Source organism: Scyliorhinus canicula, chromosome 6 (assembly GCF_902713615.1).
Source record: "Scyliorhinus canicula chromosome 6, sScyCan1.1, whole genome shotgun sequence".
NCBI classification, from domain to species: domain Eukaryota; kingdom Metazoa; phylum Chordata; class Chondrichthyes; order Carcharhiniformes; family Scyliorhinidae; genus Scyliorhinus; species Scyliorhinus canicula.
This window is the reverse complement of record NC_052151.1, coordinates 106,843,605-106,860,923: the sequence shown is the minus strand read 5'-3', so window position 1 is coordinate 106,860,923 and position 17,319 is coordinate 106,843,605. Positions and strand designations below refer to the sequence as shown.

The 17,319-nt window shown below is 42.8% G+C and overlaps 1 protein-coding gene across 3 annotated transcripts in view; it reads right to left on the bottom strand.

The window, feature by feature from the left end:
* LOC119967375 (A-kinase anchor protein 7-like) overlaps positions 1-17,319 on the bottom strand; it is a 292,631-nt gene that overhangs the window by 241,879 nt on the left and 33,433 nt on the right. For all 3 annotated transcript variants that reach the window (XR_005460971.1, XR_005460970.1, XM_038799864.1), the window contains one exon: positions 15,943-16,103. Coding sequence is in view for 1 of the 3 variants with exons in the window: in XM_038799864.1 (XP_038655792.1) it covers positions 15,943-16,103 (161 nt within the window). In the remaining 2 variants the exon portion in view is untranslated. The remainder of the gene's footprint in view (positions 1-15,942; positions 16,104-17,319) is intronic.

Sequence of the window (17,319 nt, the reverse complement as noted above, 5' to 3'; positions counted from 1 at the left end):
AAACATATCTGACTGACACACAAGAAATTGGGTCAATTATGGGTTATTTTGTTGCATTTCATTGTTTGTCGTTATGTTTTATATTTTCTGTAAAAAATTCCAATAAAAATTATATTAAAAAAAAAGAAATTGGGTCAAATTTGCAAGTGAGTAGAACAATGACATCTGAAATTAGGCACAGAAAAATGTAAAATGTACTTTATTTCAGATAAAAGATCAGTACACTTATTTGTGGTAAAATAATGCAAGAATAGGCTATTTGATGAGCCTGCTTCTCCATTCAACATGATCATGGCTAATTTGATTGTGGCCATAAATTCACTTTCCTACAATTCTCGACTCCCTTGTGGGTTAAAGATCTGTTAACTGATTTATCCTTGAATAAATTCAATGGCTTAGCCTCCACTGCTCCAAAAATTCCAAAGATTAATGACTCGCAGAGAATAAATTCCTCCTCACCACCATCTTAAATGGGAGACCTCTTATGTGCAACTGTGCCACCTCGCTCGAGATTTCCCCCGGGAGGGAAACATCCACTGAGCATGTACCCTGTCAAACTTCCTCAGAATATTATTTTAACAAGACCATCTCTCATTCTCCGAAACTCCATTGAGTATCAGCCAATTTTTCCTTATACAATACAATGTCTTCACTCCAGGAAACAACCTAGAGTACTGCCTCTGAACTGCCTCCAGGGAAAATATAGCTCTCCCTAAATAAGGACTGTTACTATATGCAATAGTCAAGATGTGGTCACACTACCTACCTGCCCATCTCTAGCAAGACACCACTAGTTTTATACTCCCTTCCTTTGCAATAAAGACCAACATTCTATTTACCTTCCTAATCACTTGTTGTATCTCTTGCACTACATGTGTGTGATTCATGTACCAGGTCATCCAGATCTCTCTGTACGGCAGCATTCTGCGATCACTCTCCATTTAAATAATACTCTGATTTTCTTCCTGCCAAAATGACAACCTCTCATTTACCACATTATACTCCATCTGCCAAATGTTTTCCTATTCACTTAACCCATCTACAATCTTTTTGTAGATTATTTGTGTCCTCTTCACAACATACTTTCCGACCTATTTTTGAATCGTCGGCAAATTTGGCTATAATACAGAAAACGTTTAGTGTGGCACCGTATTGAATGTCTTTCAGAAATCCAAATATACCACATCTCCTAGTGTCAGGAAAACAAGAGTTTTAATATTTATAATTTTTTCAAAACCACTGTCATGCAATAGAAAACAAGCGTGTGGGGGGGTTTAACTGAATTAGAGACAGATGGACTGTGAAGGTCAAACATCAAGAAGGAGGGTGTGAAGACAAGTGGTTTAATGTAATGATGAACGTTTGTGTGATGTGTGCGTGTGTGGTGGCTGGTGTGGATGAAGCCAGACCTGTGAAAACTAGTTTATTGTCACCCTCCAAGAACACCCTAGCGCAGCAGGGCATTGTGTGGTAAAGTTACTGGAACATTACGGATTAGAAAATCTCTAAGGACTGTCACCATCAAAAGGGTGGCTTCAGCTCAAGAGTTTATTTAAGGCAGGATCTTGAATAATGGTTTAAAAAGTACTGCTAACTATTTAAGGTGTTTATGTGTTCAGTATAATTTTTATTTATTTATTTTAATAAATGGTTAACTTTAATATAACATTTGCATAATTGCTGAGAGTTAGTTGTGAACTTCAGAAAATCTCCTCATAATACACAAATTGCAGCATCGATCTGGCAGCCGTTTCAAGTTTTCCATTGGAATTTTGGAAGCCTGGCGCTTGCCATCTGCAGTGCCATAACACTGGTATCCCTTTACCACCCTGCTTACTACATCCTCAAAACTTGAATAATGTTTTCCCAATACGGTTTTACTTCCATAAAATCATAATGACTGTGCATATTTTCTAAATGCCCTACTCCTACTTTCTAAGGAATTCCAGCATTTTCCCGATGGGCAGATGTTAGAATATCTGGCCTGCTGTTCCTTGCTTATTATCTCCCCCTCACCACCCTTTCATGAATAGCGGTGATACAGCTGCTGTTTTTCAACCCACTGGGTCTTTCCAGAATCTTAAGAATTTTGGAAGACTACAATTAATGCATTTACTTTAACTGCAGCAGTTACTCTTAAGACCCTAGGATGCAAGCCATCAGGCCCAGGGAATACCAGCCTTTAGTCCCATTATTTTTCCCCAGTATTTTTTTAATGGTGTTATTGTTTTAAGTTGGTCCCTTCCTTTTGCCTCTTGATTTTCTACTAAGCTTGGGATGCTTTTTGTGCCTTCTACTGTGAAGACAGTTACAACATACTTGTTCACAGCCTCTGTCATTTCCTTGCTTCCTATTATTAATTCCCTCATCTCATCATTTACATTAATTTCAGAAACTCTTTCCCTTTCTTTATACTTTGTCAGTTTTTAAATGCCTTGGAGTACATTAAAGAAATCTTGCTACAATTCTACAGGGCATTGGTGAAGCTACAACTAGAGTACTACTTGCGGTTTTGTTCTCCATTTCTATGGAAGGATAGAGATACCCTGAAAGTTGTATGGTGAAGGTTCACCATATTGTTGTGTGGGATAAAAGGTTAGGGTTAGGATGAGATACTGAGAAAATTGGGCTCGCATTCTCGAGTTTAGAAGCACGAGAGGTGATTTCATTAAAGCATACAATATTCTGAAGGGGACTGGCATGGTAGATTGTTTTCCCTGGTGGAGAAAACTAGAACATGAAGGAAGTACCTCAGGATAAGGGGTCCATCATTTAGGACTGGGTTGAAGCAAAATGCCAACATTCAAGAGTTGAAAATCTTTGGAATTCTCTATTGCAGAAGGTTGTGAATGTCCCACTGTTGAGTATATTCAAGATGCGGAGATGCCAGTGTTGGACGGGGTGGGCACAGTAAGAAGTCTTACAACACCAGGTTAAAGTCCAACAGGTTTGTTTCAAACACGAGCTTTCGGAGCACAGCTCCTTCCTCAGGAGTATATTCAAGGTTGAGATTGGCAGATCCTCAGTCTCTCAGGGAATGGAGGATATGGGGAGCAAGTAAACTCTGATAGAAATGAGGCTATGACTGATAGAAATGAGGCTATGACAGGTGAGGACCTTGAGAGGATTGTTATCACTAAGGAGGGAGTGATGGGCAAGCTAATGGGGCTAAAGGTAGACAGGTCTCCTGGCCCTGATGGAATGCATCCCAGAGTGCTAAAAGAGATGGCTAGGGAAATTGCAGATGCACTAGTGATAATTTACCGAAATTCACTAGACTCTGGGGTGGTCCCGGTGGATTGGAAATTAGCAAACGTGACGCCACTGTTTAAAAAAGGAGGTAGGCAGAAAGCAGGAAATTATAGGCCAGTGAGTTTAACTTCGGTAATAGGGAAGATGCTGGAATCTATCATCAAGGAAGAAATTGCGAGGCATCTGGATAGAAATTGTCCCATTGGGCAGACGCAGCATGGGTTCGTTAAAGGCAGGTCATGCCTAACTAATTTAGTGGAATTTTTTGAGGACATTACCAGTGCAGTAGATAACGGGGAGCCGATGGATGTGGTATATCTGGATTTCCAGAAAGCCTTTGACAAGGTGCCACACAAAAGGTTGCTGCATAAGATAAAGATGCATGGCATTAAGGGTAAAGTAGTAGCATGGATAGAGGATTGGTTAATTAATAGAAAGCAAAGAGTTGGGATAAATGGGTGTTTCTCTGGTTGGCAATCAGCAGCTAGTGGTGTCCCTCAGGGATCCGTGTTGGGCCCACAATTGTTCACAATTTACATTGATGATTTGGAGTTGGGGACCAAGGGCAATGTGTCCAAGTTTGCAGATGACACTAAGATGAGTGGTAAAGCAAAAAGTGCAGAGGATACTGGAAGTCTGCAGAGGGATTTGGATAGGTTAAGTGAATGGGCTCGGGTCTGGCAGATGGAATACAATGTTGACAAATGTGAGGTTATCCATTTTGGTAGGAATAACAGCAAACGGGATTATTATTTAAACGATAAAATATTAAAGCATGCCGCTGTTCAGAGAGACTTGGGTGTGCTAGTGCATGAGTCACAGAAGGTTGGTTTACAAGTGCAACAGGTGATTAAGAAGGCAAATGGAATTTTGTCCTTCATTGCTAGAGGGATGGAGTTTAAGACTAGGGAGGTTATGTTGCAACTGTATAAGGTGTTAGTGCGGCCACACCTGGAGTATTGTGTTCAGTTTTGGTCTCCTTACTTGAGAAAGGACGTACTGGCACTGGAGGGTGTGCAGAGGAGATTCACTAGGTTAATCCCAGAGCTGAAGGGGTTAGATTATGAGGAGAGGTTGAGTAGACTGGGACTGTACTCGTTGGAATTTAGAAGGATGAGGGGGGATCTTATAGAAACATTTAAAATTATGAAGGGAATAGATAGGATAGATGCGGGCAGGTTGTTTCCACTGGCGGGTGACAGCAGAACTAGGGGGCATAGCCTCAAAATAAGGGGAAGTAGATTTAGGACTGAGTTTAGGAGGAACTTCTTCACCCAAAGGGTTGTGAATCTATGGAATTCCTTGCCCAGTGAAGCAGTTGAGGCTCCTTCATTACATGTTTTTAAGGTAAAGATAGATAGTTTTTTGAAGAATAAAGGGATTAAGGGTTATGGTGTTCGGGCCGGAAAGTGGAGCTGAGTCCACAAAAGATCAGCCATGATCTAATTGAATGGCGGAGCAGGCTCAAGGGGCCAGATGGCCTACTTCTGCTCCTAGTTCTTATGTTCTTATGTTCTAAGTGGGAAAGTGTTGAGGCCAAAGATCAATTATGGTTGACGTTTTTTTTTCAATGCATATATGGGGGGGGTGTCGTGTTAATCACCCTGGGGTAACACGGTCTGCAACTTGATGCAGTTGTACTTGAAAGTAAACTCCAAACTGTGATGTTAACTCAATACGCTTTATTGAACTTGTTAAGCAGTGCACACAGTTCATTGTGGGTTTGACACACTACTAATCTAAGCGTGCTTACTATAACTAACTTGACCAGACTAGCTCTGAGCCACTTGTAGAAGGTGCTAACTGATATATACACCCTGTCACTACAGTTGTTACCGGTGGAAAGAGGCAGAGTGTTGATGCCTCGTGTGTTTTATAGTGGGAAACCACCTTCTAGTGTTCTGCCTGGTGATTGGTTGTGTTCTGTTCTGTGTGTTCATTGGCTGTACTGGGTGTCTGTCACTGCCTGTCTGTATCTCATTATGTGCATGAGTGCATATCATGACAGGTTGTGGGGGATGCTGGCTAGGCCAGAATTTATTGCCCATCCCAAACTCCCCTTGAACTGACTGGTTTGCTAGACCATTTCAGAGGGCATTTAAAAGTGAACCAGATTTTGAGGGTCTGGAGTCGTATATAGGCTGCATCAGGCAAGGATGGCAGATTTCCTTCCCTAAAGGACATTACTAAACCAAGTGGGTTAACCCATGCTCCTATTTCTGTTCTAATAAATTCAAGACATTACTTTTAGAATTGACAAAAAAGTGCATTTTAAATTTGTGTAACAATTACTTTATCTTATAATCTGACCACAAGATAGTTAATAGCAGGTTTATTCCACTGGCATAAATCATCAATACAAACTAATAACATCATTAAAGTGGACAACAGGTTAGGACTACATATAGGCAAGGGCAAGACTTCCCATCGAATGATATCACAACCAGATGTAAAAAGGTGAATTCACATAGAAATTACAAATAAAATTCAACACATCTGGGGTTCAACCAAACATCCTTTAAATATCTCTGAAATCCTGCAATTATTCAGGAAATCACATTGTACAGCCTTCCACGTAAGTATGGAAAAAAGACTGTCAGCATCATTAATAAACAAAAATATTTGCAGACAGAGGTTTGGTTCTGAAAGAATAAACTGTTCAGGTTCCATTGCAAAACTGGAGAAGGGAATATTTCAATAAGGCCGAGACTGGCTGAAATAGTAGCAGTCCTAAAATGGTGAGAACTATTTTTCATCCAGTTCCCACTTTGTTATGCCCACCACAATTTTCTCCCCTCCCCTTGCGAAAGTAAGCACAAGATAAAAGCAAATTACTGCGGATGCTGGAATCTGAAACCAAAAGAGAAAATGCTGGAAAATCTCAGCAGGTCTCGCAGCTTCTGTAAGGAGAGAAACGAGCTAACGTTTCGAGTGCAGATGACCTTTCGTCAAAGCTAAAAGGCCTTGTGTAATATCATTGATTGCGCGGGTAACATCACAGCCTTTTTTTTAAAAAAGTTTTATTCTCCTTTTTCACATTTTCTCCCAAATTTGCACCCACCAACAATAAACAATAATCAGTAACAAATATGTCAATCCCCATATCAATAATAACGATCCCATCCCCCCACCAAACATTAGCCCGCATGTTCACACAAAGAAATGCCAAAAAGGAATTAGGGATCACCCATCGACACCATTAACACACACAGCCCCCCTCCCCCCAACCCTCCCACCCACACATCCCAACCAATGTTCGATGTTATCCAGTTCTTGAAAGTGCACAATGAATAATGCCCATGAATTGTGTAACCCCTCCATCCTTCCCCTCAATTCGAACTTAATCTTCTCAAAGAGTCAAGAATTCCAACAGGTCCCCCCACCACGCCAGGGCACAGGGTGGAGAGGTTGATCTCCAACCTATCAGGATCCGCCTTCGGGCGATCAACAAGGTGAAGGCTACTACATCTGCCTCCGCACCCGTTTCCAACCCTGGCTGGTCCGGCACCCCAAATATGGCTTCCTGGGGCCCGGGTCCAGTTTCACGTGCACCACTTTAGAAATTACCCTAAAATCCTCCTTCCAGTAATCCTCTAGCTTTGGACAGGACCAAAACATATGAACGTGATTAGCGTCGGAATGTGGCGACTAGGGGCTTTTCACAGTAACTTCATTTGAAGTCTACTTGTGACAATAAGCGATTTCCATTTCATTTCATTTTCAACTGAAAGCAGTCTGACTTCAAGAAAAGCCTTGGAAGTTTCTGTATCAATGCATTTAGCAGCCAAAGCAGCTCAATAGTGGAGTCCAAACACAAGAATTAACAAGATGTTGGCATAAAACCGAACGTAAACAGACTCGCACTTGCTACAAGTGTGCTAAAATCGGACACTCCGCAGCAGATTGTTGCGCAAAGACATAATGTACAGAAATTGTGGTAAAATTGGTCACACTGAATCCACATGGTGGAAAAACAAACAAGCTCAGGTAAAAGTTGTAAACAGCAAAAAAAGAATAAAACAAATGGCAAACAGAATAAAGGAAAAAGGGTCGCGAGGACAGACCCGATTCATAGTCCGCAGAAGAACCGTCATTAAATGTACTAGCTATTGCTGTTTCCTTCAAATCGGTACTGGGTCACTCCATTACGACAACCGACAAAGAATGGCAGCAGTCTCACTGGAGCCAGAAATGGTTTGTAAAGAAAAGCTCTGACATACCCCACTGAAACTCTCAAAGATAGTGTTAAAAATGTACTGGAGGAGTGGTGCCATTGAGGGGCTGTATTAATGTAACAGTACAACTGAATGGACAGACAGCAGATTTGTCCTTGCACATAGTCGAAGGAACTTATCTGGCACTAAGGGGAAGAACTTGGGTTGGAAAAGATCAGGTTAAATTGGGCCACGGTAACCTCAGGACAGATTCAGAATGAGGCCTTGTCAACATTCAGAAAAAATACACTATTGTTTTTAACGGTGATGTGGGAAGTATGGAGGCTACCTCAGTAAGGTTGAGGATCAAAGAAGAGAGTCAGGTGAAACGTTTAAAGGCTAGGTTGGTGCCTTTAGTAATCAGTTCTAACGTAGAGGGAGAATTAGAGTGACTGGTCAAGACAGGAGCCCTAAAACTTGTTAAAGTGAGTGAATAGGCCACACGGATCGCTTCAGTAACGAAAAAAGATGAATCTGTACTGATTTACAGGTGATTTCAAAGTAAATATTAATCCTGTAATCCATGCAGAACAATACCCTCTATCCCTGATTGATGACCCGTTCGCAGGGTTGGCTATCGACCTCAGTCAAGCATATCTACAAATGAACGTGAATCAAGATTGACTATGAGCCAAATTTTAAGCGGGTCAAATGGGTTGTGGGGGTGAAACCCACACAGACACAGGGAAAATGTGCAAACTCCACACGGACAGTCACCCAGGGGTGGGATTCAAATCCGGGTCCTCAACGCCGTAGTCCCAATGCTAACCGCTGCGCCACATGCCGCCCATTTTTTCAATCTTCAACCTAATACCTGGGACATGTAATCAACGCCAAGGGGCAGCCTTCGAGTGTCCAAGTTATTACTGGCACCTCAGACTGTTAACCAACTTTGGTCTTTCTTAGGCTTACTAACTTACCACAGGTTTGTCCCCAATCAGGTGACTATTCTTAAACCCTTGCATAATCTACTGTGTCAAGATCAATGTGAGAGAGTGTTTGTGCAAGCCAAGGAGGCGCTGCTCAAGTCAGAAGTCCTGACACATTCTGATCTGAGCCTATCCCTGAAGTTGGTGTGTGATGCATCACCCCATGGTGTTGGGTCAGTGGTTTCCCACATTATGCTCACAGGCCTTTACGTCCACAACATTGAATAATGCCAAAAGCAATTATGCTCAGATACAGAAAGAAGCTCTAGGATTTATCTGGGATAAAACAATTCTATCATTTCTCGTACGAGAAGAAATTCACAATATTGGCGGACCATCGTTCATTAATGGCAATTTTTGGACTACATATCAAGATTCCATTACCGGCGGCGAGTAGAATGCAGAGATGGGCATTGCTGGGGGTTGTCAGCACACGTGTACTATCAAGTATCGTCAGCAGAGTCTTCTTGGTAATCAGATGGGTTTTCCAGACTACACTTACCAGATATTACGTCGATCAGTAGTTCGTGTGGAAACATTTTCTACTTCGAGCAGGTAAATAATACTCCTGTAACCGCATAAGTGATGCACAGCTGAAGTGATTTTCGAGGTAATGGACAGGTTGCTTTGAGACAAGACCTCTGGAGTAAACCCTGATTGAAAGCTGTATTCACCCGAAGACGCAAGTTATCCATACAGGCAGGATGTCTGTTCTGGAGAATGAGTCATCTTTCACCCACTATTAAGAAAACGTGAATTGAACCAATTACACAGAGGCCATTTTGAGAATGAAGGAGATAGTGAAGAGTGATTTCTGATGGCCTGGTTTAGATGACGAAATAAAGGACAAGGCAGGAATGTGTTCGTCTTGAACGAAAATGTAAAACCTGCAGCCATTTACACCACTGAATCTGTGGGAATGGCCAGAAGTGGCGCTTGGCAAGGGATATACACTGATTACGCAGGGTCGTTTTGAGGGGCGCATGTTTCTAACTCTAGTCGAAGCCAATTCAAAATGGCCAGACGTTTCCGTCATGAAATCACGCCATTGGAGACGAAAATTGAGACATTGGGAGAAATCGTCAGTAGATTCAGTTACTCTGAACAATTAATCATAGAAATTACAGTGCAGAAGGAGGCCATTAGGCCCATCGAGTCTACACTGGCACTTGAAAGAGCACCCTATCTCAGTAGGGTGGAGCACCTAAAGCCTATCCCCTTAACTCAGTAACCCCACCAACCTTTGGACACTAAGAGCAATTTTTAGCGTGGCCAATCCACTTAATGTGCACATCTTTGGACTGTCAAGGAAACCGGAGCACCCGGAGGAAACCCACGCAGACACAGAGAGAAAGTGCAAACTCCACACAGACATTCACCCGAAGCAGGAATTGAACCTGGGTCCCTGGAACTGTGAGCAGCAGCGCCCTCCCACTGTGCTGCTCTAAATTTCAAGTACCCAATTCTTTTATTTTCCAATTAAGATGCAGTTTAGCCTGGACAATCCACCTACCCTGGGTTGTGAGGGTGAGGCCTATGCAAACACAGTGAGAATGTACAAACTCCACACAGTGACCCAGGACCAGGATTGAACCCTCAGCACCATGAGGCAGCAGTGCTAACCACTGCACAGCCATGCCGCCCATGAAATTGCTGAGTGATAATGGACCACAGTTCATACCTCAAGAGTTTGACAATTTCTTGAAGGAGAACGGAATACAAGACATCAGGTCCACACCATACCATCCTGCAACAACTGGATAGCAGACGTTTTGTGCAAAGGGTGAGGCAAACATTAGAGATAACGGTTCATTGACCAAACGCTTGAGTTTATATCTGCTCATGTACAGGAATACCGCTCACTCAAAAACCCAAGTTTCTCCCACGTTCATAGAATCTACGGCACGGAGACAGGCCCTTCGGCCCAAACTGGTCCACACCAACCAAAAAGCCCATCGAAGCTAACCCCATTTGCCTGCATTTGACCCATATCCCTCTAAATCCTTCCTATCCATGTATCTGCCCAAATGCCTTTTAAATGTTGTCAATGTCCCTGCTTCAACCACTTCCTCCGGCAGCTCATTCCACATATGTACCACCCTCTGTGTAAAAAAGTTGCTCCTTAGGTTCCCATTAATTCTTTCCTCTCTTAACTTAAACCTATGCCATCTAGTTCTTGATTCCCCAACCCTGGGAAAAAGACTGAGTGCACCCTATCCATGTCTCTCATGATCATGTACACCTCCATAAGACCACCCCTCAGTCTCCTGCGCTCCAAAGGAAAATGTCCTAGCCTGTCCAATCTCTCCCTATAATTCAGTCCCTCGAGTCCTGGCAACATCCTTGTAAATCTCTCTGCACTCTCTCCAGTTTAATAACATCTATCTTATAGCAAAGTGACCAAAACTGAACACAATACTCCAGGTGCGGCCTCACCAACGTCCTGTACAACTACAACATAACTTCCTAACTTCTATACTCAGTGATGATGTGGAGATGCTGGCGTTGGACTGGGGTGAGCACAGTAAGAAGTCTTACAACACCAGGTTAAAGTCCAACATGTTTGTTTCAAACACTAGCTTTCGGAGCACTACTCCTTCCTCAGGTGTTGTAAGACTTCTATACTCAGTGCCCTGACAGATGAAGGCCAGCACGCCAAAAGCCTTCATCACTGCCTTATCTAATGTGACTGCACCTTTAGAGAACTGTGCACCTGAACTCCAAGGTCCCGCTGTTCCACAATACTGCCTAAGGTACTACCATTCACCGTGAAAGTCCTACCTTGATTTGACTTTCCAAAATGCAACACCTCATATTTACCTGTATTGAACACCATTTGCCATTTCTTGGCCCACTTCCCCAGCTGATCAAGATCCTGCTGCAATTTTTGAGAACCTTCCTCACGGTCTACCACCTATTTTAGTGTCATCTGCAAACTTACTGATCATGCCTTGTACATTTTCATCCAAATCATTCATAATGATTAAGTGTAAATTGCATACAGCATTTGACTGATTAAAATCACTAAAGAGTAAAGATGTTCAGAAAAAGCAACAGGATCAGGTCAAGCGGCAGGAAAACAAAGCAAAACTTATTTTTTGCCAGTGTTTAGAGAACCCCAGAGTGTATCATGGACTTCACCTGACCCACAACTTTTAATAGATTGTGGTATGCGGAGCACACGGCCCACTCTACAGGTGTGGTACAGCAGAAATGGAAAAGTATTTTTTAAAGCAAAACAATGTTTAGTCTATGAACTCAAGTTAACCTTTTTAAAACATAGTGAACATCTTAGCAACCATTAATTCAAATACAACCCCAAAGACTACAACACTAAGTAATCCTTTAAACTTTCCTTTTAACATCCATAAGACTTTAAAAAAAACTTTTAACAGGAGCACTGAGAGCAGTTATTAGTTTTAAAATCACCAAAAGATCGATTTACAGTTTTTAGATTACAGAGAGAGAGAGACTAATACCCCTTCTGGCTGTGACTGCAGCTATCCAGCTCTGAAAACGAAACTAAAACACACCCTGCAGCAAACAGCCTAAAACAAAAGTAAAAAGCTGACAGACAGCCCAGCTCTACCCATGCTTTGACATCACTGATAAACACTAGTTTCTTAAACGGTACATTTCTTAACCACTCATTTCTTAAAGGTACTCTCACATGACACCAGGGACAAGAAATTCTGCAAGAAACCATACTAGAGGTGAAAACTAGATTCCTACCACCATCACAGCAGTTTCTTACACCGTCCAACCCCGAGATGATGTAATCTGGAGGAAGCATGCAGATCAACTTTTTGGCCAGAAAAGCCAATCTGCCAGAGTCCAAATCTAGTTGTGCCGAGACACGATCTGGGCTCCCCGAAAACCTGACATCACCAGAATCAATTGGGGAAAACTGCACCTCAATTGCCAATAAAACACTGGGTCAACCTCAGGTCATAATGTCGAGTCCGGTTAAAACAACTACTGATGGCGTTCACACCAAAACAAAGACACCAGAAGTTGCAAGAAGTACTAAAAAGCAGACGCCTGGTATTTGCTAACAGCCATTCAGAGAACAACGTCTGATGTATTGGCTGTTATTATTCGATTGTTGATCGTTCGTGTATTACGGTTTAATACGGTGTTGGGAACGTTTGATTTAAAGGGGGAGGAAATGTTGTGCATTTATAGTATTTTCAGTGATTCCCTACCAGCAGCCTCGCAGCTGAAAAAGGGCACTTTAAGAGAATGCTTGCTTGAAGTCATCAGCTGTTTGCGTGGGTAACTGGGCAGTGTAACATCGCAGCCTGTGGTGTTAACATCTTCTAAATAAAGCACTTTGCTTTTGTTGAACCTCCATGGCGAACTATAGTCAATGCTGTGAACGTCACGCCCAGCCCTCAAAATAGCTTAATAATCGACTTCATTTAGGAGCTACCCACGAGCTTTGGGAGAGCCCTTAATAAGTTGCAGATCTTTAACCAGCCAACTTGTCAGTGAATCACTGAGTATGCATTTTCCTGCACCACAAACTCTTCCCTAACCAGAGCAAAATGCAAGCGCATATCAGTAATATTCTACAGGCTAAACACTTCAGAGTTAGTGCTTCAACTGTGGGACACTAATCTTACATATGTAATGTAGTTCAGATTGTACCCTATCAGAAAAAAAAACATGTGTACACAGTAACCCATTCAGGTTTCCTTTAACAACTTTCAAAGGGGCAGGACGATGGTATAGTGGTTAGCACTGCTGCCTCACAGCACCAGGGACCCGGATTCAATTCTGGCCTTGGTGACTGTGTAGAGTTTACACATTTTCCCAGTGTCTGTGTGGGTTTCCTCCAGTTGCTCTGTTTTCCTGCCACATCTAAAGATGTGCAGTTTAGGTGGATTGGCCCTGCTAAATTGCCCCTCAAGTATTCAGGGATGTGCAGGTTAGGTGGCGCTAGGGCGGGGGGAATGGGCCTAGGTGTGGTGCTTTTACAGTGGGTTGGTGCAGTCTCAATGGGCAGAATGGCCTCCTTTTGCGCTGGGCAGAAAGGCCCCCTTCTAGAAATTCTATGATTCAATGAAAAAGATCTGTAAGAGATTTTACACTGTTTGGAACGCAAGACAATGATCTTAACAATTTACACAGGGGATAGAAACAAAACTCAGACAGGGTCCTCAATCTCAAATTATCTCTCCTAGAAATGTAGTAGGTGTCAGATAAGGACATGATTGACTCAATGTCCTCAAAGCAACTAAGGGATAGCAATGGAATGCCACCTGGCTAATGCTGCCTAAATCCCAAGAACAAGTGTAAAAGATAGATGTGAAGGCTCTCCACCGACAGCCAATGTCTAGGCTTACCAATTAAAGATGGCTACTTACTTGGGCAGAAAACTGTCCCCACTGAAGCATTTTACAACATAAATCACAGCCTCAAGTGAAGAAAAGATGCATAATGAAGGCAATGCAAATATACCAATCCAAGACCTCTTCCTGCCAGAGAAACAGACTATTTCGCTGCATTTGTACATCAGGAAGCTTTATAAAGATGTACGTTCTTGCTAAAGCCAAGACAGTTAATAATACATAATTAAACAGATGATTCCTCGACATCCAGAACTTCGGTACAGTCAGTTTCCAAGTGATAACGGGTTTGGCATCCATGACACTTATATATAGAATAGAATAGATAGAACAGTACAGCACAGAACAGGCCCTTCGGCCCTCGATGTTGTGCCGAGCAATGACCACCCTACTGGCCACAAAGTGCCAATTTTTGATTTCATTAGTTAATCTGCAAATGTTGAGACCGAATACCTGCCTGAGTCATTGCACAGTGGAATCTTTGACAGCTTGTACTCAATTCAAACATAATTTGGAGACTGAGCAATTCACAGAGGCCACTTCCCCTAAGCAGGAGGAAAGCAACTAGGAAATGAATAAATGTCCATAAACTGAGTCACCTCCATTGACCCACATTACCAGAATACTCCGACTGCAAAATTTTTAGTGGTCCACTGAATTCTGTTCTAAAGCACCCCCCATCTGGCCTTGAAAGTCTTGCTCAGGCCTTTATCATCTCCAGACTCAATTATTTCAGTGTTCTCTTGGGAAGCCTGCATCTTCCAATGTCCAGCGCACAGCTCATCCAAACCTCTGCTGCTTGTACCCAATCTCGCAAGAGGTTCCGTTCACCCATCACCCTTTCCCACCTACATTGGCTCTAGGTCCCTCATTGACTCAAATTTAAAATTCTCATTCCAATGTTTAAATCCCATCAATACCTAGCACTCTTTATTCCTGTGGTCTTTACCAGTCCTGCAGCAACCCATTTGCTCTGTTCCTGCTTTGGTTTCTTGTGCAACACCCACCCATCACTTGATCATTGGAGGCCATGCCTTAAGCCGAGGGTACATCCTCTGGATTTTCACACCGGACCCCTGCTCCCCTCCTTTAAGATTACCCTAAAAATAATTCTGTCACACCTCCTAATATCCCCTTTGAGATGATGCCGCCTTTTTTGGATTCCAACTCTGACAGAGTTTAGGACTTGTTTCTGCATTATAAGGTGGTAAATGAATGCAAATTGTTGTTGTAGACAGAAATGTGCACAAACAAACTCCCCCGACAACTCTGCAAATGCCGACCCATCCATTTTGAAGTCAGGAAGAAAGTGTCAAGTGTATCAAATGACAAAAAGGAATCAGGAATCACCCATAGTCACCATGAACACATGCAGTCCCCCTCCCCCCAACCCTCCCAGGCCCCCCTCCCCCTAATGTTCGATGTGATCCAATTCTTGAAAGTGCATAATGAATAACGCCCATGAATTGTAGAGCGCCTCCATCCTTCCCCTCAGTTCAAATTTGACCTTTTGAACCGTCAAGAATTCCAGCAGGTCCCCCACCACGCCAGGGCACAGGGTGGAGAGGTTGATCTCCACCACAACAGGATCCACCTTCGGGCGATCAACGAGGCGAAGGCTACAACATCTGCCTCCGCACCCGTTTCCAACCCCAGCTGGTCTGACACCCCGAATATGGCCTCCCGAGGGCCTGGGTCCAGTTTCACATACACAACTTTAGAGATTACCCCAAAAACCTCCTTCCAGTAATCCTCCAGCTTTGGAGAGGACGAAAACATATGAACGTGGTTTGCGTGCCCCCGCCCCACCCACCCACCCCCCCCGCAATGTTCACACACAACTTCTACCTCCTTAACGTGTACCCCTCAAAGAGCTGGCTCATCCTCACCTTGAAAGGTGTGCTCTATATACCACTTTCGGCTGTATCAGCCCCTACCTCTCACACGAGGTGGAGGCGTTCACCCTCCGGATCTCCTAACACCAGAACTCCTCCTCCATACCCTCTCACAACTCTTCCTCCCACTTTGCCTTGATCCGTTCCAGCAATGCCTTCAAGTTAGGAGGTGGTTTAAATCATTCTAACCTTTGCTGGGTCACTAAGACGGTCAAAACCTCTTCAACCTGGGACTTAAATCTTAAATAATATTTAATAATATATAACGCATTTGGAAGCAAATTCAAACCAAACCACTTACCTGCAATATGTGCTAGTGTTGTCAGGTGTTCATTTTGCACCAGCTGTGCAAATACCACTTCACCTCTAAAATCTGCAATTCCCTGAAATCGCAGGGCCAGCGAAGTTCCTTGTAGGATTTTCTGCACCATCTCCTTGCATTCTTCAACAGCATTCACTGCTCTATCAGGAAAGAAAATCATACAGCTTGCATAAACAAAGAAAAGGGTTTGAATTCTTATCACCCTGTCCCACTAAAGCAAAAACTCTGGCAATGGCAAATTACCAATTCTTAAAGGTTTAAAAAAAACTTCTGGAAGTTATTTAATAATAGTCGCTTATTGTCACGAGTAGACTTCAGTGAAGTTACTGTGAAAAGCCCCGAGTCTCCACATTCCAGCACCTGTTCGGGGAGGCTGGTCTGGGAATATTTAAAATATAGCCTTCGTCTGCTACTAAAATCCTAACACAATATACTGGATAAATTCTAAGTGAGCAAACAGTACTGTCAAAATAGAAAATAACACCGAAGAACAATTGGTACAACCTTAAAACCTCTACAGCTGTGCCATAGAGAGCATCCTACCCGGCTGCATCACAGCCTGGTATGGCAACTGCTCGGCCTAAGGTCGCAAGAAACTGCAGAGGGTGGTGAAATCAGCCCAACGCATCACACAAGCTTGCCACCCTCCCATTGACTCGGTCTGCATCTCCCGCTGCCTCAGGAAGGCAGACAGCATTGTCAGAGATCCCTCACACCCAGGCTTTGCCCTCTTCTAGACGCTTCCATCAGGCAGAAGATACAGAAGTCTGAAGACCTGTACATCCAGACATAGGAACAGCTTCTTCCCCACAGCTACTAGACTCCTTAACGACTCCCCTTCGGACTGATCTGTTCCCTGTAAGAACACTATTCACGACACCCTATGCTGTTTTTGCTCATGTATTTACTTTGTTTGGCCCTTTTTCCACACTATAACCAATCACTATTTGTCAATGAACCATTTGTCAATCTACTTTGTCGATTATTCATTTTTGTCTACTATGTACATTCCCTTGGCCGCAGAAAAATACTTTTCACTCTACTTCGGTACATGTGACAATAAATCAATCAATCAATACAGCTTTTTGGCAATGAAAAGCATAAATAATAACTGTGTTTCTATTTTATAGATCTACAAAGGTGCATAAAGTTGGGAGACTTTATTTCTCTTAGTTATACGTCAAAATGTGCATTGTGTACAAGTTTCTAAGAGATGGATACTGCAGAAATGGGTGAAATAAGAATTGGAAAATCAAAATCCGTGATGGAAACAAATAACTAGGTTGAGAAACTCCTGTGTCGGCATAATCTGGATGTTCAACTTGATGTCTTCCCTACTGCAATTCATTTAACACA